The sequence below is a fragment of the Rhinolophus hipposideros genome, assembly GCF_964194185.1.
Source record: "Rhinolophus hipposideros genome assembly, chromosome: 3".
Lineage (NCBI taxonomy): Eukaryota > Metazoa > Chordata > Mammalia > Chiroptera > Rhinolophidae > Rhinolophus > Rhinolophus hipposideros.
In genome coordinates this window covers 32,763,796-32,791,257 of record NC_138049.1, presented here as the reverse complement: position 1 = coordinate 32,791,257, position 27,462 = coordinate 32,763,796, and the positions used below count along the sequence as shown (strand labels likewise).

At 35.9% G+C, this 27,462-nt stretch overlaps 1 protein-coding gene across 7 annotated transcripts in view; it reads right to left on the bottom strand.

The window, feature by feature from the left end:
* Positions 1-5,381: 5,381 nt before the first annotated feature.
* Positions 5,382-27,462, bottom strand: part of KIAA0408 — a 44,324-nt gene continuing 22,243 nt past the window's right edge. Inside the window, exons 5-9 of one of the 7 annotated variants that reach the window (XR_013992223.1) lie at positions 25,208-26,534; positions 17,676-23,158; positions 10,274-10,370; positions 9,415-9,527; positions 5,382-8,563 (exon numbers count right to left, since the gene is read on the bottom strand). Coding sequence is in view for 1 of the 7 variants with exons in the window: in XM_081032891.1 (XP_080889017.1) it covers positions 22,985-23,158; positions 25,208-26,534 (1,501 nt within the window). In the remaining 6 variants the exon portion in view is untranslated. Of the gene's footprint in view, positions 10,371-10,667; positions 23,159-25,207; positions 26,535-27,462 lie in introns of those variants that run through there. The other 6 variants (XR_013992222.1, XR_013992226.1, XR_013992221.1 and 3 more) reach the window with 6 other exon arrangements.

Below are 27,462 nucleotides of genomic sequence, written 5' to 3'. Positions count from 1 at the left end.
AGATATATCTTAAACAAATGTATATATATTTATCTAAGTATGCCAAAATTTTGTGGGATTTTTTTCTTTTAGCAAAAAGTATGCTTAATAATAATATGATTCATTTCAAAACGGGATAGTACAGGTCCTGAATCCTCAAACCTCACTTAAGGTAGTATATTCTTTCATTCAACAAGTATTTACTGAGCTGTAGCCAAGCCCTGTTTTATGTGATTGGGATTACCTCACTGAACACAGCAGACAGGAATCCCTGCCTCCTGTTTTGGCAGGAGATTGCATGCGGCAGTGACTAAGAATTCACAAAGTTGTTGATCACTAAGCTCTGAAATGCTCCAAGAAGGCTTCCTGGAAGAAGTAATGGTGATCTATGCATTCGACTGAGTAGGATCTAGATAGGCGGAAAGAAGAAACAACACGATAGTAAGTGTATTACTGGAATTTGGTATGCATTTTTATGAGTTAAAATATGTGTTTTAGTTGGTAACAAAAAAAATCTGAAGTCTGCATTTGAAAAATTTCAAATAAGGCCAATCTTGATTTAAATCTTTGAGTGGCTTTCCATTGCTCATAGGATAAGATCCAACATCTTTAGCAGGCTCCTCCAAGATCCGGTCACAGTATACCTATAAAGATCTTTCTTTAGTCTGTCTTCTCCTTGGTCAATAAACTCTAGCCACACTGACCTACTTTCAACTCTTATTGCTTATCAAGCTTCATGACAAGCTTTATGATCACTTTGCTTAGAAGGCCCTTTCCCCATCAGTTTGCTTAACTAACTCCTACTCTCCACTTCTCAATTAACTGACATTTTCTCAGGGAAGTCTTTCCTGATTCCCTAGATTAGGCAAAGTCCTTTGATATGTACTCTCAACGTACTGTATTTTTCCTTCAGAACTTTTAATAGACTATAATTAAATAATGCTCTGTGTAATTATTGGTTTACTATGTGTCCTTCCATTTGCTTGTAAACATCTTTGAGGATATTCAATATTTGTTAAATAAATTAATGAATAACACAAAGGGATTGTACCTATTGAGACCCTTTCTTGCTCCAGTGTGTGATTACTGCCGGCTTTGTTCATATCTGGGAACAAGTGACACTGAATATCTTCATGCTGGTATTTGCCAATAAGGGGTTTTCCAGAGAGGATAACCTCTTCAGTCTCCCTTGTCTAGAATAGGTCACAGACCAGAAGAGAGATTGTTTTCTAATGGTACCAGTAAAAATTCTCCTTTCCTTTCTCCCTTTTCATGGAAAGGTTAGCATGTCCTGCACCCACCCATGTCTATTCACCCACCAAGCTGGATGCTTGCTGAGATGCAGGATCTGCTATTCTATCCTGTGGCTCTGGTGTGTACAGAAATATTTTTAGGATAAGATGGAATAGTGGATATATAGGAAGCAATAAAAAAAAACTGAATAAAGATACTATTAATCAAATCCATAGTGGTGAGTGAGATTTCCTGGGAAAAGTAGAAAATGTATAAACAGAAAAGAACTGAAAACTGTGGGTCATCTATATTTAAGGGAAGAGCAGAGGAAGAGAAAATGCATGCTAAGTGGGAGAAGCTAGAGTTGTGGAAAGAAAACAGGGAACCTGCAAATCATGGAGGCCAAGGAAAGAGAATCTTTCAAGATGAAGGCCCAAGTCAGTGCTTTGAATGCTACAAAGAGGTTGAGTGTAATTTGATAACTTTCCAAATTATTTCCAACAAGGAAATTACTGGTAGCCCTGAGGAAGGATAATTTTATAGGGTTAATGTGGGTGAATGCCAAGATGCTGCAAATCAAGGAGTAGCTGTGGGGCAAACAACTCTACAGAAATCATGACTGTAGAAAGAGAAAAGGGAGATGACTCGGGGGCATGGGTCATGTTGAGTTGGGAACATGTTTTATAGGGAGCCTGTTTAAAGACTCACAGGAAAGAGATTGTAGACAAGGAAAAATTGAGGGTATAGAAGCAAGAGAGGGGACTTTGAATGAAGGGAAAGTCCTTCCGGAAATAGTACGAGATAGCATCCAGGGCACAGGAGAAAGAGTCAGCAGCCTGTGGGAGGAGAAGGGAGACAAGGCTGGGTGGTTTATTGTGAGTGTGGGGAGAAAGGTGATCCTGCTCTTGCAGAACAACTTCTATTATTTTTTTTCTTTCAGTTAAAAATGAGGTGCGGTATACTGTTAGAAAACAAGGAGGGGGTGTAAAGTAGAGGGTTTGGGAAAAGTGGAGGACTGAAATGCCCATAGGGCAGTGGAAGAGAGATGACGAGGGAAAAAGAAAAAAGTGCCAAGCACTGAGGACTAAGTAAACTTGATGGTAAGTAAGTAAACTTTGTGACCATACACTAAGTTTCAGATGTGTAGGATTTCCTCTAGTTTATTCAGTAGTCCAGTAGACAAGAGAAAAGAAACTATTGGATTGGTATAAATCTGAGATTTTTCCAGGTGGATGACGTGGCTAGGTGCAAGTGTTTCCCTCTCCTTCTAATATTTAGTATTTAAATCATAGAAGAAATTCTAAAATTTAGAAAACAGAAAGGGGGAAAGAACACACCTCACCACATAAACACATTAGTAGCACTTCAGTATAATTATGTATGCCTTTTAAATATATGTTTTTACTGTTTACATAATGAAAACCAATGAGTCATGTTTATATAATGAAATCAATGAATCAGGGATGTCTATTTTTTTCAAATTTAAAATAATCTTTTACAATGATAAAATTATTTCTCAGGCATGTGGAAAATTCAGATTCAAAATAATTTCCTGAAAATGATTGGCAGATGCCCTGAACACTGACTTCTTTTTGACAAGTGCAGAATGACCTATCCTCTCAATCTCATGCTTCTCTTGTAGCCAGTTTGATAATTATCAAGTATCTTTCATACAAATATGATTTGCAGATGCTTTTAGCAGTTTTCCAAATTGCTCTTTTTGGACTGGAATTAAAAAAACAAAATAAATATTCTTAATATTTAAAGACTACTAAATGCTCATTCAAATATCACCTCTTTCAGAAATGTTTAATTAGAAGAATTATTTTTATCATTATGTGGCAAGAATAAATGAATTAAAAGATTAGAAAGGTTCTTGTTTCTCATTGTGATTTAAGTAGAACAAAAAGGCCAATGAACATTTGTTGAATAAATAATGAAAAAAGGCAAATACCAACATATATGTGTACACCTGTCCTCCAGAATGAAAGTAGTGAACAAGCTAACTTCGATTGTTACAGACACTGTAACACAAATTTAAAGATACGAAAAAGTTCAGGAAGGAGGTTTGCCCTGCCTTTTTCTAAGTTAACATCCATTTGAACCCTGATACCAATATTGTTTTTGTGACATTCAACCCCATTTGCACGAGGTCCTTAAGCCCTTCCTGATCTGATCCTTTTCCTCTCAATCATCTATCTGCCTAGAGCTACACATCAAATTTAACAGCTCAGGAAGAGGAATCCTCTCTCTTTCTGTTAAAAGACCAATTGTATTATTCTTTTGTCTCCCATTTGGACAAACAACATTCTCTTATAACAGTTGATCAGCTACTCAATGTCAACAGCTTTTTTTCTCTCTATCAGCTGTACCTTTGGCTGCTTGGCTGCCTGGCCTCTAACTTGGCCCAGTAAGAGTTCCTGACTGACGGTCACCGCTGGGCCTCGGACCTGATGCCTCTGCTCTGAGCGTCCTTACTCACCTCTGTGAGGGTGTGTCTGTGGCCACTTCCGTGAGCTTTTCTGTGGAGTCGCTCATTACCACTTCCTGAAGGACATCGGGAAGGGGAGAGGTGTCCTCTCACTTGTATTCCATCGAGTGAAAACCAAATTGTATCCTGGATACAATCCTGGTATTTTCATGCTCAGGAAATACCTCTCCCACGAGGCACACGTGTGTGTGTTTATGGGGTGAGAGGAGGAGGAGGAGGAGGAGACAGAAAGTTGGATTTCCTGCTTTCTTTTCGCCTGTAACTTTACCTTCTGACCACTCAGTGCTAACCTTCCTCCGCTCCAAGGCCACGCTCAGAAGGGCGCTGACCCTGACCTCACCCCCTGCTTCCCAGGCTGCTCCATGGGAAGTGCAGACCCCACGTAGATACCGCGTCTTTCGCCCAAACTCTCCACTTCTGGAAGGAAATTCACTTTCCTGCCGTGTTGTGATCAAACCCTAGGCCTTATCCTATGCCCACACATCCTGCATTTCTAAATCCCTGAGTTACTGCCATACTCTAAGTAATTCAGATTAAAAAGAGAGATTTAAATTTTTTAAGCTAGACTTTTGCATCTGCTACCGTTACTTGAATTAGCCAGATAATAATCCATTCCAGCGCTAAGCTTAAAAAAAAAAATAAATCTAAGAGACTATAAGTCACTTATAATTACTTTTGTTATTTCTGGGAACTCTGGAGTCCTTGATTTCACAAGCTACTCATTAAAGATGAAATATAGTTTTACGGGAAGTAGTTTGGATGCTGTCTCTTTCCTCCTACGACTTTTAGAAGGAAATTCTTTCCAGTATTTCAAGTTTCTGTGAGGAAGAAGGGGTTAATTGGACAAAAACCTTCTAGATAGTCCATCAAAAAAAAGGGGTTATTCGAAAAAAGAAAACGAAACCACCACAATGTGGGAACCCGCACCTTCCGGCCGGCCACCCACATGCAAAAAAGAACGATTTCCCAAGATGTCTCCCATATACATTCTGCCCCAATACCCTCCCTTGACTCCCTCCCTCCCACCCGCTGCAAGAAGTTAGAACCATAAAGTTTCACAGGAAGTTGGGCCTAGAGAGGAACAGGAAGCCCAGCTCCAGCCATAGACCTCCCAACAACCTGGTCAATTTCCTTCAAGTGCCAGTTCACTTTTATCAAAGATTTTTCTGGGTAGGGTTTTTCTGAGAGTTCTGAAATCATGCCATGTTCCAGGGGATGCAAGCTCTTCCTGCTCACAGAGCCACTATTGATTCAGAGTCCTCGCTCTCTCCCATCCATACATTCTAACAATCAGGCCCACAGTAACTGTATAGGTAGAGAAATCAGGGCGCAGCATGGATAAAAGTAGACTTCAAACGAACCTAGGCTTCCCTATCTTGAGCCAGGTTCTTGACCTCTAACCTTTGCTCCTGATATATTCTTATGTCTGTTCAAGGAAAGAACTGAAGAAACAATGACGACTAAAAATGGTCTATCATTTTCCCTACTTCACAAATAAAATGAAGCAGGGAGTTACCCTAAATTACTTTTAGACTTCCCAGTGCCTAGTCTTATCTAAAACAGGTGAAAGTAAATGTGTGTGATACATGTTTTTTTTAATATTTTAATGTTTTATTGAATTCAATGTATATAAAATATATCGATATGTAATCAATAAAAAATATTACATTTTTTTGGTAACAAGTCTTTAAATTCTGTATTGTATACTTATAGTACATCGTTAATGATTTTGCTAAAATGAGGACAAGAAAAATAAATTTAAGGGAATGTTTATTGTTTATCTTTATTACTCATATCACCAGTCTATAAGCAGAATACCAGACGTGTAACAGTGATTGAATTCAGCCAACTTTAGTATTTTTCAGACTTCCAAATCATACAAAAACCCGTTTTACATGTATTTTGCAATTTTGTTGTTATGAAGGTATATGACATGTAGAATATGGGCCTCCATTTGTACTTTTGCCCCAAGCCCCACAGGTGTCAGGTGTGGAACTGCTTAATTTCTCTCCACCATAGGACCAGGTACAATAGAGGGGAGAATCCTTAGGCAGCCATAGACACCCTCTGTGATAGTACTTACCGCTGAACTCTCTTATTCCTAAATATTTTCCCACATTCCCTCTATTCTCCTTTCCCTTTCCATGAAATAATATTTATTGACTAAATAAATGTGTTTTTATTTTTGCAGTCTATAGGGACTTCCACATAAGTCATCTAGTTTGTGTATAGCACACTCTGTGATAATAACAGATAAGAAAACATGCTGAGAAAGTTTAAGTGATGAAATCAAACCAAAGTTTAATAGTCACCCAGGGCTTCTGAGTTTTAGGTTCTTGCTCTTTCAACTTCATTTCGTTGCTTCATTTCGGGTATGATTTGGATCAGGAGAAATGGGAGTTAGGAAAGCATTTTAAGTGGAGCAAATAGCGTGAACAAAGAAACAAAATAGCTGTTTGGTTTGGCTAACAGCTCACTGTGTATGTTCAGAAAAAATAGAAAGTATGAGAAAGAACATGGTTGTGTTGATGAAGCCTTGGATGTCAGGTTGGGACTTGCCTTTTACTCTGATGATTGTGTGCTTTATTTTTTAGAGGAAGTAATTGAAGTAAAGAAATCTTATTTTGATTAATAAAAATACGGTTTATTTGCTGAGAGTAAGTTGATTAATGGGCGCAGGAGGAGAGACAAGTAGTGCAACTTGTACTTGCTAAGTTCCTGAGGCCTACATCTTCCTTTCACTATCCACTGTAGGAAGGGAGTAACTAATCCTGACCAGCTGGCACTTCAGTGTGTACAATTGGTCATGAGGATGGCCGAGAGAGAGGGTGGATGGATCCGTTCTAACCCCGGCACCATTTTTCAGCCAAATGCTCATATGAGGATGAATTAGCCCTTTTTGTACAAAGGACAAGGCATTTCTATTTTTGGCTGATAAATAATATTTTCACAAACTCCTTGTTTTTAATGTTAAGAATTACATGTTTAGGTTTTTAACAAAAATTTTCAATATGGCAGGCAGAGTAATACCTTTATAACATGTGTAAGGTCATATCACTCTATGGTTAAAGCCCTGAAATGGTTTTCTATTTATTTGGAGTAGAAGCAGAAGTCTTTAACACCCTAGGGGACCTTACGCAACCTGCTCCTCAATTACCCTTCTAGTTTCTTTTCTATTTCTTTTTCCCTTGCTCATTCCTCTCTAGCCACATTGGCTTCTTTGCTGTGCCTCCAACACATAGGACATACTGCTGTCTCAGGACATTTGCACTTATTCCCTCTACTTAGAACACTCTTTCCCCCAGATATCTATAGAGTTCATCCCCTCACATTCTTATGATCTTTGCTCAAATATCATCTTCTCAATGAGGACTGCTTCATCATGCTATTTCAATGGAATCCCACTCCACTGCACCCTATTCTCTTTCTGTTTCATTTCCCAATATATCATCATGTGGCATCTTATATCTATTATTTACATATCTGTTTGTTTTCTCTTCTTCCAGTAGACTCTAAGCATTGAGGGAAGGGATTTGATCAGTTGTGCTCATAGCTGTACTTGTCAAGACTTACAACAGTCCCTGGCCAGGTACTCGATATTTGTTGAATGAAATAAATGAAGTCTTTTATTCTCTGATGATTATACTTTGCATTTTTTTTTATCTTTTGATTTGCTAAAGAGCATTTTTTAAAAAATCTTTTGGTTTGTTAAAGAAACTTAATCTTCTAATGGATTTTTATGAATCTAGAGAAATTTCTTCATTCCTCTGAAAATTTTGAGTTACTGTGTTAGAGTCTTCCTCTTTTTTTTCTTCAAGACTGGCACTTTCACCATGGTTTTTGTCAGACTGAAAAAGGATGACCTATTTCTTCTAGGTAGAATGGGGCTTGGCAAAGCCTGGGACTTTGAAAAAGTCTCCATCTGCTGGCTGGGTTGTGGGCACCATCTGTAGTCAGAAAGTTATTATTTAACCTGGCTAGTCTGCCATTTCCACTCTAATTTTATTTTATATGTGTGTATTTAATTTGTGCTATTGCAATACAGTTGACTAACTTTGGAAATGCTTCAAAGGTATGTGTATTTTTCTCTATAATCAAGTTTCAATACTTGAGGGCAAAGCACCAGGTTTCTATGATGTCTAAATTGGTGGTGCACAGAAGCTCAATAAACAAGGTCGACCTGGTGCCGTGATGATAGTTTTTAAATTATGTGAGTCAAATAATGTCATAGAAATTATAATCTTATCCATGGGTATTAACTATACAAACTATTCAAGGTCCATGTAAGAACAAATAAACCTTTCATGCTCTTAAAATAACAAGAAATTTGGAATCAGAGAATGGAAGGAAAGGAATAATAGAAAAGATAACTTTCTATTATATGGCCTTAATATTTATCTCCAATTATTTAAGTGTTGAGAACATTTTCAGAATACTAATTGATCTTATTCATCCTGGTGTGTTTTTCTTCCATATATTGTTATAAAAGTATTTGGTGTAGTGTTCAAAGAACAATTTTAATGAACCTTTCAAACCCCTACATTCTCCCAATGCTTCACTGACAGAGAATTTTAGAAGAGGAGCAAAGTTCTATTGGAGAAACTATCAATGGTACAGACCTTTATTCTGTTGCCTCAGGAACTTGTTTAGCTCTGACCTGGAAAAGAAAGACAAAAAAAGCAGTGTTCCCTAACCCTACATCTGAGGCTATTATTACGTCTCAAAGCCTCACCCCATAGACTCCAAACCAGTTGTCACTGTTATGCTCTTCATGTCCTCTCTGCCACGCCTCTTCCCCGTTTCCTGGGAATCTCAAGGCTTTTGAGAAACAACACTGTGCCTCAGAAAATGTTCCAAGTCCTTAAAAACAAAAACTGTTTATTAGAGGTGATAATGACCCAAATTTCTCATCCAAAAAAATGATTCCTAGAATTTATAGGGATTGCTACAAAGAAGCAGCTGACATAAGTGGATATCCTTCAGCTACTATCAAACAGAATTAGAGCATCTGTGAATGGATTTTGGCAATTCAATGGTAACTATAACATTTTTGCCAAGATTAGTGATCTGAACATTTATTCTGTCATAGTAGGGCAGTCCTGAGTTCCTATAAGTAACTTACTAAAAAAAATGAAGAATACTTCAGATTCATGTACCTTACTGAAGGCTATTGCCATTTTTTTCAGAGATAAGTCACCCCATTCCAAAATTTTCGTTAATCACTCATTGGTTTACCGAGTAAGGTATAAACACTAAGCTTTACCATTCCCGCCTCACGTGAAGCCTCCCCTTAAGACAAACTGTCCTACAAATCCAATGGGGCTTCAAGAAGTCCCATTACCATGCCTTTGCCAATGAACTTGTCTTGCATTTAATATGACCTATTTGCTTAGGACAGTCAAATCAAATATCTATCATGAATGCTTCCCTGACCCGGCCATGTTCCAATTCTGATTTTCTAGACATTTAATTGCCTAGAATAGCTAAAATCATGAATTTGATGTCAGGCCATATTTTTTACTAGATGTGAAATCCTGGCCAAGTGTCTGTCTCCCTAAATCCCAATTTCTTTACCCTTTGAATGGTGGTAACAATACCAAATTCACAGAGTTGTTGTGAAGTTTAAACTTTGTAAGTTCTACAGAGTTATAGAAATATTAGGTATAGCATTATAATTTATATTCAGTTGCAGGAATGTTTATATTAGTTACCATTTTATGTGTAAACGTCTTATTTCTTCATTGACATCCTGAAATCCTTGAGAGTGCTGTGTAGTTCTTATACTTTGTCTCTTCATTAAGCCTGGCCAAGTATCCTTTCTATTCTATATGAACAGAAACATTCGTCAATTGATGGGGTGCCTTTCATACAGTGATAAAATGCTTCCAGAGTATCTCATATTTGATGTTATTCATTGTTTAGTAATGCCTGAAGATAGCACTTAATTTTGTTGTTAATTACAAGGGATTTGGGGTTATTTAAAACAGAATCATTGAGACAAAGATGAGTATGTTCTGAATATTAATAAAAAAAGCATCTACCCCTATTTTTTGTCTCTCTGCCAGAAAGCCAATGCTAAACTTGATCAAATGACGCTAGTTATTCACTATTTTAGCTTTAAAAGTTAGGATCCAGCCTTGAGTCTCTGACTGCAGGATAACTTGTAATTCAACCTATTGGGGTCTGGCTGTGTATCAAAACACAGTAGCTTTAATTAGAGCTTTCAAACAGCTGACAAAAGTGGCAAAGCTGGGGGTGGTGTGGGGAAAGAGAACAGATGCTTTGTTTTAAGGACCTATTTTTTTATCCATTGATCACAAGACATCAGTGGCTGCTTCAGGGACTCAGGTCAGTGGAGTCTCCAGGGTATATTATAGTAGGTCTCGAGGGTAAACATGACCGTTTGCAACAGAGCAAGAAAAATATGTAATACAGCCAAATAGATTATTTAAAAAGCAGCTTTTGGTTACTAACATGAGGTTGAGCAATCCATTTCTCCATAGGAGTATAAAATTATCACAAGTGTTTATTAAGGTTTCAAAGCACAATTGAAAGCAATGTGAGATTCACCAAGTATTCCTTCTCCTCTCATCTTTGATAGCTGAAATTGGGTTGTTAGTGATGGTTTATTGTGCTTCCAATGAGGAAGAAGAGGGCTGGGCTGTCCCTAAAAAGAGAGAAAGAAGAAACAGGGATTTTTTTTTTTTATTATGACTCCCAGTGGTTTTGAATGCTTTAAAGTATTTCATTGGAATAAAAATAAATTGTTAAATTCACTTTAAAAATCATAGAAACTGTACAGTGTTTGAAGAACAAGGCGAGAAAAACTCTTCCATAAAACATATTGAGTTATTTAGAAAAATAACTTTTAGCAATTCAGCAATATGTATTACAAGCTTTAAAATGTTTATTTACTCAGAAATCCTATTCCTAATAATCATTCAAAAGGAAACAGTAGCAAATATGAAGAAATAAAAGCTTTATTCACCAACACATTACCTATTGTATAAAATGAACTATAATGCAACCATTCAAACACCACTATTATAAAGTGATATTTAAAACATGGGATGATGTTAAGAGAAAAAAGTCAGACATAAAATTGCTTGTATTTTGTGATTAAAACTGTAAAACAACAAACGAAATGATATATAAAATATTAGGAAGTATACCACAATGTGATTATATCTAAGTATAGGTAGTATCAAGTTATCTCCTTAACTTTGCTGTATATTATGTAAGGACAAACACAATTTAAAAACAACAGGCTTATTTCTTTCCCTGTTGACAATAAAGGAAGAGACTTCCCTCCCTTCCTTTTTCTCAGAGCGTTGACTTTAAAAAACTTGTAACTGTTAAGTATGAAAGTACTTTCTCCTTTTGAAATATATCTGTAAGTGCTTTTGAAGACTGGACACGTCTTTGTCAGCTCTATGATCCAATAATGTCTTGCTCAAAGATCTGGGAAGAAAATCTTTGAAATGTAAACATCAAACCTTTTTTGCCAGATAAGATCATAGCAAGTAGAATGAACCTGGAAGTCCATGAACCAAGAATGGTCCTCCTCAGACAGTGTCTGCAGGATGCTGTGATCTTGGACTTCCCAGCCTCCAGAACTGTGAGAAATAAACATGTGTGGTTTAAGCCACAACATGCCCCCCAGAGTAAATGTAAACATCAAAGGAGATAGCACCTCTACCTTGCCGTTTCTGTAGGAGGCCAACAGCCTCACTTTAGTGGGCCATTGCTCTGAGTTGCAAAACTACCTTCTGTCATAAAAGTATGAGAAGTTTGTTTTTCCTCTGGATAAGGTCAATTAGCTAACACAGGTGCACCCCAATTACCAGCTGAATTTAGGATGAACTCTACAAGGTCTGACAATTAAGTTCACGAACTCATCCTAGACAAGTGCCACACACCTCATTGCTGAATATCACTATGGTCACCTTTGAAGTACTCCCCTTGGGAAGCTGTGCACCGATGCCAGCACCTAGTCCACCCTTCAAAGCAATCTTGGAACTCTTTTCCTGGAATGGCCATCAGAGCTGTCATCATATTATCCTTGATGTCCTGAATGTCATCAAAATGTCTTCCTTTCAATATTTCCTTTATCTTCAGGTAAAAAAAGAAGTCATTGGGGGCCAGATCAGGTGAGTAGGGAGGGTGTTCCAGCTATTTGTTTACTGGCTAAAAACTCCCTCACAGACAGTGCTGTGTGGGCTGGTGCATTGTTGTGACAAAAGAGCCATGAACTGTTGGCAAAAACTTCAGGTCGTCAACTTCTTCAGGCAGCCTTTTCAGCACTTCCAAATAGTAAACTTAGTTAACTGTTTGTCCAGTTGGTACAAATTCATAATGAATAATCCCTCTGATATCAAAAAAGGTTAGCAACATCATTGCAACAAGTTCGCAAACTTAATTGTCAGACCTCATATGTGACAAATGGTGCTGTCCAGTCCTCCTACTTGAAGACTAGTTATTCTTATCTTGAATACATGTCTGTAATGGATTGTATCAACTTGGCACGATAAGGGGGTGAGGCTCCTTTCTGTCTTTCCAGTCTTTTAGCAGATTATCTGTAATGTGCATTACATTTTGGTTTAATACTTATTCAATAATAAAAGTGTTTTCTTTCTGTATTGCCTTTTGCATTGGAAAAATATTATTACATTTCTACAATTTCAAATGTCATACAATGACCTTTATTATGATTACAAAGGAAAAATATTTTATAATTAGCTTATCTTTTTGTTAACAATCTTTTCGTTAAAGTAGTTTATAACTACTTTATTAGTTTATCCTACTCTAAGCTATAAACTCTCTGCTCCAAATTCTTTTGACTTGGAAAAGTCACAAGAATTCTTTTGACTGTTCCATTTTCTTCTGAGCTGCAAGTCCTAGTAATTTAAGCCTGGGAAATGCACGTCCCACCATCTTGCTAAAATTAGGAGCTCCTCCAGTATCCCATGGTTATCAACTTAAAACCTCTGCTTGTCAAAGCAACAAGTTATCATTTGCACTGGTTAGCCATTCTTTTGGTCTCTGCAAGCCCACATGAATGGCGATGGTAAATATGCTTATTGAAACCATTTTCCTCAAGGATTATAATTTCTTAATCAGGGTCAGGGTGAGGGACTCATTGTTTTACAGTGTATTATTTAAAATAAGTTAATAAACACCATGGAACTAAGAATGCTTACACAATTTAAATGAATAGAAAGATACTTATAAGATAAAATATATTTTCTTATTCTTTAGAGAAAATTAAGTTAATTTTTCTATTAAGATACTAAGAGATAAACATTATCTGAAAGACTAAACAAAATAAATCACATTTAGTTTATATCTTTTAAAGCTTTTCTCTTTACTCATACCAGTTTCTATGGTACTGTACATAAGTGATATTATTTTCCATTATAACATATGGCCACATTTTTATTCCTACAGTCAAAAGAGTGAGTGTCTATTTTCTCCCAAGTTCTCTAAACTTATCTAAATTCTTCTTCCTCTGGATGCTGTAGTTTACAAATATAATAATGAGAAACAACTTGAGATGACTGGTGTTGGTAGCTCATTTCCTCCTCCTTTTGGTAGCCAGCTAGACACTGGTCTTGAGTCACCTTGATAAAAGAACAAGCTGATGGCAGTGTCTGAGCGCTAGGACTCACCCTTTTCAATGAGGCTATTTTTTTAATGTCTCACGACATTTAAAATTGTTACATTGTCAAAATCAAGTAGCCATTTCCTACCCCCTTCTCTATCAATATGTGAAATAGTATTATATACAGTGAGGTCTTTCTCCTAAGGCCCATTCTGTGACAGGTCCTGCTATCGCCACTTCCGTATGCCACTGAGACATGCAGGCCAGTGGGATGGTGTTTGCTGTTTCCCCTGCCTATATGCTTCCTCAGGATACCCACTTTATTTTATGTCTCTCATTAGTGATGTTGTATGGGTCTGCTCGCATTGAGGACGGTATCAGTGGTGAGATTTATAAGCAGATCTGCCATTTTCATTGTACTTGATGAGACCGAAAGGGCTCTGACCCATCTCAGACTGCCAGAAAACCCAGTCACTTCATTACAATATCCTGAGAGTCATCCTTCTTTCCATTCTGGAAATTTCCTTTTGCTCTTTATAAAATTTCAGCAAGTGGAACTGTTAAAGAAAAAGACGTATTTTAAAAAGTCAAGATTTCAATTAGATTTTGCCTCTAATATATTTGCTTCTCTCTTGAAATGGGTTTGAGATTTAAATAATTATACAAGCTTTGTTTAATAAGCCATGAACATTTTTGAGTGTTAATTACAGAATTAGAAAAGAAATATTAAGTAAATGAATATATTTTCTGGCTTCATAAATTTACGGTGGCCTGGGTTAGAGGTGCTTGCTTAGGGCACAGATGTAAAATGTAGTTTAAAGAATAGTCTGCAATGGTTTATTAATCTTCTACATTCTTTTCTGAGGTAATGGGGAAATAGATTGAGTACATTTGTGGTGAAAGACATTCTTTGCTTCTCTCTGTCGCACGGACAACTTAATATCCTACGTATAAGTTTTTGGGGAAAAAACTAACCAAGCCTCTTTATTCTCTTCTCTAGCTATATGAAAATTCTGACAAATTAAGCTTTTAAGTCCTTTTCGTTAATTTTAATGAGAGCTATTAAGTAAATGTTTTTACTATATATTGGGAGATAATATTATTTTGCTCTAAAATATTGGAATAAACAGAAAGTTGCCCATCAGAGCTATCTTTCATTATTTTTTCCTGTTATTTAAGGCATTTTAAATCCAATGTTTGAATTTAGAATAAGTTCTACAGAAACACTGTAGTTTTTCCCAGTTGCCTTTTTATCTTCTGCTGTGCGTGGTCAGAGCTGGGAGACTACACATTATATTAGGTTGGCACAAAAGTGATTTAAAAGGTTAAAAATAATTCCAAAACTGCAATTACTTTTGCACCAACCTAATATTTTCTAGGATCCTTTGAAAAATGGCAGGAGATCAGAATGATAAAAGAAGAACGAAGCTTCTGGCATCTAACTCCTACCCAGTGACAATTGCTGGTAGTTGTTGCAATGGTAGTGAGGTGAGGTGATTTCAGACTCTATAGTACAAATGGAAGCAGCATTTTTCTATATGGAACGGTCCTTACTTAGCACTCCAGAATGAGCTCAGGGAGAACTTCCAACAGTGGTGTAGTACCAAGTGTGTGTTCCCCAGTTAGGAATGTTAGCAATTTCTAATACCTATATAATACCTCTTCTTCTTGCTCCTCTAGCCCCATCACCATTTTGTTCTTCTAGATATTCCAGTACCTTTGTCATCAATTTCCTGTTTTGCATTTAAATCCCTACCACTGCTTCTGTTCTCCTAACTGGACCCTGACTGATAAAGCACTGATAAGAGGCTACTATAAATCCTCCATTACAAAGAGAATTTCTGTCTTTGACCCCAGAATGAAGAGGTACCTCAAAAATTATTCTCTTTTTGGAAGGTATATGGCTTCACAAAAGAATGATGAAATACATTCATGCTTCTAAAATGGAAATGCAGTGCTGTGCCATTTTATAACCTCCACATAGCTTTCTAATATAAATTTCACTTGAAGATTGTATTTAAAAAGACAATATTTTCTCACTCTTAAAAGTTTGGGGGCAGATGATTTTACTAGTAAATTCTACCAAACACTGGACAGAAAGGACTACTGGACAGAAAATCTGCAAGAATACTGAAGAACTGAACCACACAATCAATTAAGAAGATCTAAGAGAAATTTAAAGAACACTCCATACAACAAAAGCAGAATATAGATTTTTCTCAATTGCCTAGGGAACTTTAACCAATATAGACCATATCCTGGAAGAACAAGTCTGTATTTTGATTGTGGTGGTGGTTATACAAATTTATACATGGGAAAAAGTGCACAAGACTACACACACACACAAATGAATACAGGTTTGAAAACACTAATGTACCAATGTCAGTTTCTTAGTTTTGATTTGGCATTGCAACTGTATAAAATGTCATCATCAGGAGAGGATGGGTAAAAGATGTATGGGACTCTTTCTTCTATTTTCCAGCTTCCCATGACTCTTCATTATTATTTCAAAATAAAAAGTGTGAAAAATGTGTTTGGTATATGCCAACTCAATGAAAAGAAGAAAAATCTAATTTTTTTTGTTGGTGACTATTTTGTTGCTTTTGCATAAGCCCAGAAAGCATAACATTTTATGCTCAAATGCTGTTTGAAAAATTTGGTACTTCTATGCTTGAGGAATAAAGCAGTGTTAATACTGCAGTTCTGAAAAATTGATTTGGACATACTACTAGGGAAAAAAATACACAGTGTCCTAGGATTGCTCATGGAACAGGTTGCTAGAAAGGAAAAGTTGAAAAGTGTGATTTCTTCATGTGTCTTCAGAAACCCACATAACCCGTCTTTTGCGAAATTATTTTGTTGCTGCAGAAATCAGTATTTTTAAGGTTTAGATTAAACTCGACCAAAAGTCATTTGTTCTAAACTGGAGTTTAAGAACTTCTAATTACTCTCATTATATATTTTGTTTACAAGTGCTTGATTCCTTTTAGTTCTACTTCCTGCCAATAGCAAATAAGTATCAAAAAATCTGTACTGTGAGTGTGATGGTACAATTTTTAAAATTTATACATTTAAAATGTAGTAATTTAAAATTTATATTTCCAATAGGAAACACATTATGTGATTTAATATAGGAAGTTGGGATCCCCAGCTAAATTTTGGGAAAAATAGAAAAGATGATTTAAAATTTTTAGTACATCCAGAAATCAGCAGTCTAAGAGATGAGGCTTTACCAGTGAAACTGATGGTGAAAAAGATCATAGACCATTCTCTTTACTACTCAACTTGTACTAGGGAGCTTCCACCTAAAACTAGTAGGATGTACTTAGAGGCATGTTTAAAATGTGAATTGTAATTTTGTAGAGCTGACAATGGTCTAACCCTTAATATATTTCAGTGGATAAAATCTTAGGAATAATTGCATAAACCATCATTGTTCTTTTGGATAACATTAAAAATGAACTGTTTTCTTGACATTGGCCTTGGCGATGATTTTTTTTTTTGATTTGATACCAAAAGGAAAGACAACAAAACACAAAGAAATGGGACTACATCAAACTAAAAAGCTTCTGCACCGCCTAGGAAACATTCGGGGGGGGGGGTAGGGGGAAGGTGGGGGGGAGGGTGAGAGAGAGAGAGAGAGAGAGAGAGAGAGAGAGAGAGAGAAAGAGAGAGAGAGAGAGGAAGGAAGAAAGAAAAGGCAACTGAATGGGAGAAAATATTTGCAAATCATGTATCTGATTACGTGTTAATATACAAAATATATAAAGAATTTGTATAACTCAATAGCAAAAACGCAAACAATCCAATTAAAAAATGGGCAGAAGATCTAAATAGACATTTTTCCAAATAAGACATACAGATGGCCAACAGGTACATGAAAAGATACTCAACATCACTAATCATCAAGGAAATGAAAAATAATGAGTTTGAAAACTTGCTCTTTGACGTAATGTATGTGCTAGCTTTGGCAAAGAAAAATGAAGACCAGATTTTCAACTTAATGGAATTATTCTTTTTCAAATAGAGAATTAAATACATAACTGGCTAAAACGGGTTAAAATGATAAATCATTGCTTTGCGTAATGATAAACAGTAGTGCTCAAAATTGGCTTATTCAGCAAATATTTTAAAAGTGAATTCTTTATGAAAGTGAAATTGTGCAAGTTTTCACTAAGTATAAGACTACAGCAGAATTAAAGTGTGAGAATTGTGAAGAGGTGACTTCCTTGACAATGCCATTTTGGAAACTAATTACATGCAATAAAACTTAGCCCATGTAATGTTTTTTTAATGCCTTCAGAAAGGCCCATCAACTATTTTCCCCTTAAGATAATAAAAGAGGCAGCCTTACAATATGACAAGACTTACATGATTTTTCAACTAAAAGATGCTTAACAGAATTTCTTCCAGTAGTTGTCTCAAACATTCCAGTTATCTCTTTGGTAGTGTTCTGGTCATCTTGCCTTATGGACTATGCTTATAAAATTTGCAAAAACAGTGAAAAACAAACAAACAACAAAAAAAAACGATTTCAGTTTGCATGCACATATTTAAGTAGATTCACATTCTCAAAATATAGTGACTCTGACAAGAAGAGAAATTCCTATACAATGTAAATTCAGGTTGGCTCCATTTTACGAGATAAGTAAATTCAGTCCAGCTGTAATTAGAGAAAAACTTCCTTTGTCTTTCCTGATAGCACAATTAAAACATTTTAAAATTCTGTTAACTCATCAACAGATATTTACTGTGCCTACTATCTGACAGCACTTTTCTAAGTGGTTGGCATAATCAGTGAACAAAGAAGACAAAAATCCCTGATTAAGTACTATAAAATTTTTCAAGTTAAAACCCTCCAAATTCGAAGAATTTTAGACACCATCAGAGACCTTTGGATAGTTATTTCTTTTCTTTGCTATTAGAAAACTTTCTGGAAACATTCAAGAAACATTGGTCTAGATGCTTACTTCTCCAAATATCTAGGTAGTTAGAGTCAGAAATCTGCTTGAGTGTGGGAAAAGTGAGCTGATGAAATTGGGTATCCTTGAGGAATACTTATGTGATACAGGACAGGTTTGGGGAAGCCCCTGCTCTGGTGACATGGGATTGTCCTGTGGCCAGAAATTCCATATTCTCAGACCCTTGCCTTTTCCACTGGACAGCAGTGGATCAATACTGGATATTCTTGCTCTTGGGGTACATTTCCTCGGCTCCATGCTGCCCATTTCCTTTTCATTCAGACAGAGCTCAGAGCAGTTGATTTTCACCTTTTTTAGTTATAATTACATTGCATTTTTCTTGACTCTATATTGTTCTCAGATGCAATTTGGGTTTTCCTTATGCTTTCCCACTTCATATACACAATTTTGTGATTTTTCTATGTTCCTGTAAAAATGGTCTTACTGTTTGTGTCTATTTCTTACTTTTATTGTGGAAAATGTCACTACATTTCTGGGGTATCTAATTTTGCTCTTATAGTCTATGAAAGCTCTTATGGTATATGAAGGTATAGATGGCTTATTTTATTTATCCTATTATCTAGATAAAATTTTAGATTCTGGTAATAGAGTCACAAGAAAATGACAAGTGGAAATTGAAATCAAGAGACCATACCTCATCATCTTTGTTCTTTTAAATCCCTCAAAGTTAGGTCCTCTGATGGTCTCCTATCAATTCTAGTTCCTAAAAATATCCCAGATGAGAGCTCAAGTTGCACTGACCCTCCATTTATTTCAGCTTTCTGGTGATTACACTCCTAGTTGCCTACAAATGGGTCCTTCACTTCCTATACAAGTCTCCTTGAATCCCAGCTTCAATAAAGATATGACGTGCTTGCTGGTGACGACCCCTCCATTCCTATTTCCAGTGGATATTTCCCTCTCTGTCTTTAGCTGTATCTCTTACCTTTCCTAAGTGCTGGATCCCAGGAATGGGCTTCTGGATCTAGTGTCTTGCTTTTGCCGTTTTTCTTCCCGGGATACTTCATTCCTACTCTGGTCCTGGACCCAGTGTCTGGTCTCAGCTGCCTAATGAAAAAATCTCCTTGAGGATGACCACCTGCCTGACCCCTGAGCATGGTCCATCCTGGAGTCCTTGATGTGCTTTCCCAAGGCCTTGAAGTTGTCTGGGAAAGCCTAGTGTTTGCTTTTAGTGAGTTGGATATGTCATGAATTCATTTAGCTTTGGCTTCCTGGGCTACTCCACCACCAGCTTCCTTTTTAACGAGATGACATGCCTGGTCTCAGCTCCTCTCTCCTTGCCTGGGATTTCCTAGGAAGAATCTTTATTCCGTGATTTGCCTTCTGAATTTTAACTATTGCCCCCTTTTACTCCTACATGTAACTTCCTTTAAAAAATATTGAAAACGGTCCTTTGGCTTTTATTGAAAATAAACTATTTCACTCCAGATATCATTATCTCAGAGAATCCTTACTGAATTAATTGCAACACAAAATTTCTTGCAAAGATTGAAATAAAAAAAATATGTTTTAGGAGAAGCTAGGTTGAACTGTATACATATTTGGGTTTAGACTTCATAAACTCTTAGCTTTACTGGAGATCAACTGTAGAGAAAAAGAAATATGAAAATGTTCTCAATGTATACAGATGCCACAGCAGGTATTTCCACACCTATTTTATTTGATAATTTCCAATGACTGAAGGAGATCTCAGTATCAAGTAGTGGTTTGTCAGCATGTGCCTAAAATAATTTTAAAAAATCTTTGTAAGGAAGCAGATTCTCTTTTTTAGGTCCAGAAGTTTTCTCAGAATAACATGGAGTCTGGCTAAATCCTCTAAGTAGAAGTAATTCATATTTTGTGCATGATATTATCTGGTCATCTTCATTGTCTATATAAAAACAAATTAAAGTTATAGATAATTTTTGATAAAGTGAATTATGCAAACATCATTTATATTTTTGTATTTGGCTTTGACATAAGGCAATATAGAGAAGTCAGGCAAAGGTTGTGTGTACGCAGGCACGCACGCACATGCACAGAAACTCAAGCACTCTTCTCTGCCTCATTTTGATTCCTTTCTGAGATAACCCATCATGTCAGTAATCCTCAACTGAAATAATATACTTTACCCCAAAAGTCTGCTAGGGAAAACTTCATAAGCGTTTCTAATCAGATACTTCTGAAATGTTTACAAATCCTTTAGATATAGCAATGAAGAAATAGTGAAGGGTATCGTGTTGGGAAGAGCATGCCCATCCAAAGTAGAAAACTACGGATTAAAAATCACAACATCAAAAAATATTTCAAGGGTAATTTCCATTTACCTGATAGGTTTCTCCATAAAAATTTACAAAATACTCTAAAAGAGAAAACAGAACATTCAAATAGTCTTTTAGATTCTTCATCTTTACAATCTAGGAGTTGGACTAGATGCTAAGTTTTTCTCAGCTCTAATATTCTGATTTTAAGAATATGTGAAAATGTGTCACACTGTTTAAATCAATTGGTAATAGAAAGCATGGATTAAATTGTGGTACCTGATATATAAACCTTTTTACAGATAACAAAGGCAAGTCCTAGGGAAGTAACATGACTACCCAACAGTACCCATCCATTTGGATATCAATGTCACTGCCTCCACATCTCCCTAATCATCAAATATTTTGCTTTGGTCTTCTTTTATTAAAGACTACAGATTCCCACTCTCCCCCTGGAAATTCAGCTTTAGTAATTGTGGGATGAGATCAGTAATCTAATTTTGTGAAAGGGTCCTCAATATTCTGACCTGTAGTGAAAGGTCAGAAGCGCAGCTCTACATCAGACTTCCTGAGATACAGTGACAGGTAGGAACAGGTATGTCGCATAGTTCTTGGGCAGGTTCTCCAATGTTACACAGCAGTATCTTCCTTACAAATACATCATTTTATGCCACAGGCTACCATCTCCCTGGTGTTTTCTCCCTTCTAGGTGAAATGTATATTATATGAGTGACATTACTTGGTTGGTATCTCGGTTACTTTTCTCTGATCAGACTTCCTATGGAAAAGGATATTTCTAAAAGAAACGAGGATTAAAAGGGTGGACCTATATATAACCCCTACTCACCATCTGCTCCAACCTCACATTTTAAAAAGTTTAATTCAGCTCAACTCCTGGAAACTCTCCTTAGCGGAAAGTATCAATCGATCTATCACCATGCAACAGTCCTGAGCCTTGTAAGGCAGTCTGGGATTTGGAAATGATTTACTTTACCTCAAGTCATGGTGTATTATGATGTGAATTTCTCTAAATTGTTAGAATATATCATAAGGAGAAAGTCCTGTGAATACTTTTGTCATAAGAATTTCTTAACCTTTTTGGTAATAAAAGCTTAAATAAACTTAATATCTGATAACATAGTTGGTTTTATAGAGAGACAATGGAGAACAAAGTTACTTCTAAGATCTTCCATGTAGAATTCCAAGTACCTCAATATTCATATTTTTGTCAGTTGTTAATATAAATTTTATGTGTTCACTGTATGCAAATTGTGGCCAAAATACATGTTTCTCTCCCTTATGCTACTCATGGGTGCCAAAGTTTAGTTTAAGGCTTTTTTATGTAGCACATTATAAGAAATATATTATAATTCAACTCTCAATGAAATATCATTCCTGATCTTCCTTGTTCATAAAAAAGTAAATTAGTCCTTTATCTGCTAATTTTAGGGAAAAGGTTACAAAAAGGAAAAAGTAAACAACTTACCTCTAAATATATATGACTCCAAATAAAGTAGCTGAACTAAAGCTTGCTACAATTTTAACAAAAAAGTAGAATTTAACATAATTTATTTTTTTATATCCCATTTAAAGAATGTTTGTTACTGAAATTGAGAAAATAAATTTAATTTTTTAAGTGATGTTTATAAGGCAGTACTCATGATACTGGCTCTGAGGATCAAGTGGACAGTTAAAGCCATAGCAGACTACCAAGTGATATAGAAAAGCTTTTGTGAACATTTTGTTTGCTTTAGAAGGCTGATCTGTTCAAACTGTGACTATTTTTTTTATTTAAAAGAGTAAAACAGGAAATCAATGGTATTATCCTTAAATGGATTAAGAAACTACTTATGTGTTATATATAGAAATCTTCCACTGTTAGATATATGTGTAATTCTTATTTTTCAAGAATTGGGGCCAAGGAAGTAGCGAATTAATATACGTACCTCAAATGTCTTAAGTGGATACCTATGAAAAGGTATACAAAATATAAATAGTACTGTATATTTTCAAAATTTTTAAATAAACACGAAGAATATATAGGTATACATGTTATAATTTCAAAGTCGACACTAGCACATACGTTTTCTTACCTAAATACATACTAGGGTACTTCCTATTTCAACACATGCACATACAAACACATGGCCATGCACATAACCTTGCTTTCTGCACTTGCAAGAAAGTTAGAATATACAATATAGTACATTGTTTCTACTTAAATCATATTGGCAAATTAATGAGGATGACACTAAAAAATTCTGATCTAAGAAATCAACATATAGGAAGATAATTATTCCAGAGATTAAAAACACTGAAGACTGATGGGAAGTTAAGATTTAAATTGTTTGTTCCAGGGATCTTGAAAGATATAGAAGAAACAGTATTGGCTGTAAACACTCAGAATACTCTTTTTGGCAATTGGGACTTCTGTAAACTAGCAATCCAGGCTAGAGACTCAGACCATTGATGCTTCGGATCTCAGAGAAAAAGCATAGCTGTGGGCAGTTGTCCGCAAGGCGGGAGGTGCCGATGGAGATCTCGATGCCCATCTAGATGGGAGACGGCGGTTTGCTGGTCTAGCAGGTCGGGAAAATCCTTTTCCATGTGAGGATTTAACTGCCATGGATTCCTAAGACACAGAAGACGTTCATCTTACTCTACCCAGTACCAATAATGGGCTTAACCTTCTATGAGTACCAATGATGAGATTAATATATTAGAATACATACTTAAAAGCAAGAAAAAGCATCAAAAACAAAAGAAGATATTTGTTTAATATTTGTGGTCCTGACTGTTTTAATCAGGCGATTCACTTTCAATATGGAATACGGCATTTAATAATCTTGAAGATCTCTTCATGCTGACCAATTTTAATACAACTGATCTCTTAGAACTAATTATAAGTTCAGTATTCAGAAGTTCATGTTAGATAACTTTGATTTGATGGAATTGCAGATGTTTCTTATTGTATTTTAGTGTCATTTAAAAACAAAAAGATAATTTATAGAAGGAACTGTGTTCACTTTTGTCAAGTTATTGACTCATTTAGAGGTCATAAGCAAAAGGCACACAGAGTGCCCAATGATTTATCTGATGCTATGCCCCCCCCACCCCAAAGAACCACTGTTACTAGCTCTCAAAAATTTCAAAATTGCTAGTAGAGAGATACTATCAATATTGGGCATCATGTGATGATTGATAATCCCTTTCATTTATTTCTTCGTTCTTTCCTTTTTATTTTGATGGAAGAAAAACAATCCGAGACCCTGGCAAAAAACGCTTCCATGACATATTTTATACCTTTGGTTCTTTTTAACCTTCTTAACAAAACCTTTGCTCTTTCATCTGGGATAAACAGTGAAGATGGCCTCAAGTTCTATGACAGTAACCTGCACTTTATTTTTCTTTCTTTGGAATCTTATTTTTCTAGAGCAAAGGGGGATGAAGAACTACTAAGGATTCATAGTAGAGGACCCCTCCCAAGCCCTTAATCAATGCAAAATTAGAGAAAGCAGTAATATTTCTTGTTAGCGCATGAGAATTAGGCTGGTTATTGTATATATGTTTCATTTCCCACCTAAAGCTATAGAACCTTACTGGTATTTATGGGCTTAAGTAAAAAATGAAAGAAATACAAAAGCAGGATAATTATTTGTACCTTGTGCAAACTTGCTCAAGGTGTCTGATAAAATGGATGAAAACTGTATTTTTGTAGGGTTTAAAAGCCACATAAAAATAATTTCTTATACCAGAAGGAAGCAACCGGCATAGCTTAAAACTATGCTGTATATATTATATAAAATTCGGATTTTCGAAGTATGAGCTTTGAAATATAACAATATTTCACCCTGTAAGTTTTTGTAAATTTTATATAAAAGGGGACTGTTGGATAGCTTCTCCATGTAAATACCAATCTCTTCTACCTCTTTTTCTCCTATAACTAACAAAGATTATACATCTGCGAGCAGACTGGAACAACAACAACAAAAAGATAACCATTTATTCAAATATCTTTTTTTCGGCAATTTGTATGCTAAGAATTTATACAAATAAGGAAGACCTTAAAATTTTTAAAGCTATGATATTTTATTTCCATGTACTGCCTGTTAGCTCCACAAATAAGGGAACTTTATTAAGGCACTATTTTAAATGATATGTTTTACTCATATTCTCATTCATTTGACTAATTACATGAGGAAAAAAAAACATGAATCAAATGCTGGGAATGACTGAACCAATCATCGCTAGTAACTGAAAAAGTGCAAGTTATTTTTAAAATAATTGTCATATACTTTTAAAAACATAAACACTTTAGAAGGATAAAATTCTATAAACCAACAAATGCATATTCAGAATACTTTTTCAAGAAATAAACTTATAATAAACATTTGACATCGTGAGGTTCTTAATCCCATTTATTCTGTTTATATTATCCTGCTTCAGAATTTTAGAAAAGTTACAATGTGTTATCCTCAGTCTTAAAAATTATCCTTTAAAAAGTTTATCTTGAGTTACTACATTCAGATTTATATTTATTCACAAATGAAGGGTCAAGAAGTTAAGAAGATGCTAAAACATGTGCCTACATTCTATTTATATGAATGGGCAATTGACTGAACTTTGACCCATGGCTAAATATGAATGCAGTTCTACCAAAAAATGTTAATTGCTTTCTCACCTCTGTCATCTTTCTCCAATCAACTCCTTGCTTCATTTGCTGTGTCCCACACATAGCTGTCTTTTGCTGAAGTTCTTCTTCTATGTGGAGCATTTCTAAATGTTGACTTAACGTGGTCCCACCACTGACATCTGAATTACATTTGGTCCAGTTTTCCTGGAAGCACTTAGAATTTTGCAATGCAGACTCTGTTGATGTCTCATAGGTTTTCAGCAACTTTTCCACAACACCATAATTTGATCTAGGATCAGCTGATCTTGGTCGGCCAGACAAATTACTTGGTCTCCAGTCATGCTCATGGAGCATATTCCTGTAACTGCTAGGACTTACGTGTTCCTGCATTTGTCTGACTAGGCCCAGTGTGGATTTTTTGGTGGAATCAGCAGGTATGTTTTCCCTAGGCACAGGTATTTGGGCACTGGTTTTCAGAATATCAGACACACTGTCATTTTCCGATATGTTACCTATAACTAAGGTATTACAGGGCTTAAGATCCTGAGATGATTCTGAGTTGCTTTGATTTTGTTGTATTGCGTGACAATTTCTATCTGTTCTAAATACAGTTCTGTTAAATTCATCAGTCTTAGCTGCCAGCTTTTCATTCCTAGTAGTACTTTCAAAGCCACAGCTGAAACTTCTAGGAGGGCTACTACTCTGTGTCACTGAGGAACTGCAGTCATTATTTATGTGAAGGTCAGGATGAGACTTAGCAGGGTGATCTAGGATTATTGTTTCACGTTTTGACTTATTGGGAGTAGAGCAGGTTTTCTGAAACCACAAGGTAGAGGGGCTATTTTTTCCACCTATCACAGTGTCACATGACCATATGCCAAGTCCAACATTTTCATCACATGGAGTTTTGTTACCTATTTTGGCTTCTGGTGCCAAAGAAGAAAACATAATACCATCTTTCAAAGTCTTCCCTTCATTTAGACACAGTGTAGGCATCTCATCATGCCTCATAAGGAAATGAGGACTATAGTTCCTTTCATCTTGACCCTCGTGGGCCACCTGACTATTGTGATCTAATCTTTCCTTCAGACTTTCATAGGCTTGTTCAGAAAATGAGCTGGGGAAATTTCGAGATGTGCTTCTTGGAGGAGGAACTGGTGGAGTTTCGTTTCTTTGCAGATCAATTGCATCAATTCCACATTTTTTTGTAATACTGCTTTGGAGCATATCGGTACAGCTCAGATTCTTTTTATTTTTCTGCTTTTCTTTTTCTAAACAGATTGGAAGAATGCACTGGCCATTGTTGATCACCTGGTCTCCATGCGGCTTATTAATTACATTTGGCATTTCCTGGAGAAAAGAATCTGACTTCATCCTAAACAATTATAAAATGTGGTATATTAGTGACAACTTTATTTCAGACAAGCTCTTAAAAGAAACCATGGCTTAAGGAATGGATTTTTGCTACAGGAAAAGGAGTTGAAACTTCCTAAATTGTCATTTTTATATAAATCCCCTAGTCAAAACCTCCAAGTCTTTTTTTACCATAGGATAAAGCCCACCTCTCAGTGTTACATTCAAAGATCTACATACTCTGATCCAAACTACCTTTCTAACTCTGTCCTTCATTTTTTCCATTACCTGAAACTTCACCTACAGGCAGACTAGATCATGTAGTCTCTTGGGCGTTTGCTACTGGCATTCCCATCTCTGTAGGTTTTCTCTAGCCATTTCGTTACCTCTGCTCTGCCTACTGAATTCCTATTCATTATGCCATGTGAGCTCAAGTTCCCCCTCTTGAATTTGAAATAACATTTTAAGTAATATGACAGAAATATGAAAAGTGCAATGAGATAGGAGTAATAGTAAGTGGAAGGTGTCGTTTGGGCTTGAAAGAAAAGGCAACATTTTTTTTGGATGAGTAAAGGGCAGATAGGCAAAAAGAGGTGCAATAAAAACAGTGTGGCTATTAAGGGACAGTGAGTGCTTTGGTGCGGAGGAGGAGGATGGGAACTGAGTGAGAAACATTAGGTTAAAGTGTAATGTCTGAATTACATAGTAAGGATCTTAAACTTTTCCCTAAAGGCTATGAAAGTAACAAGGAGAACTTTCTATCAGATGTGATTTGTAAAACAAAATCGGCAAGTAAGTCTTTTCTGAGTTCAATCAAAATAAAAACCTAAATATAGCAACAATAGGAATTCACAAATTAAAGTTAATCGTATTGATAAATATCAATTATATTTGTAATCTCTTCAACGTGTAAAATATTATGAGCTAGCTTATAATAAAGTGCAGATATA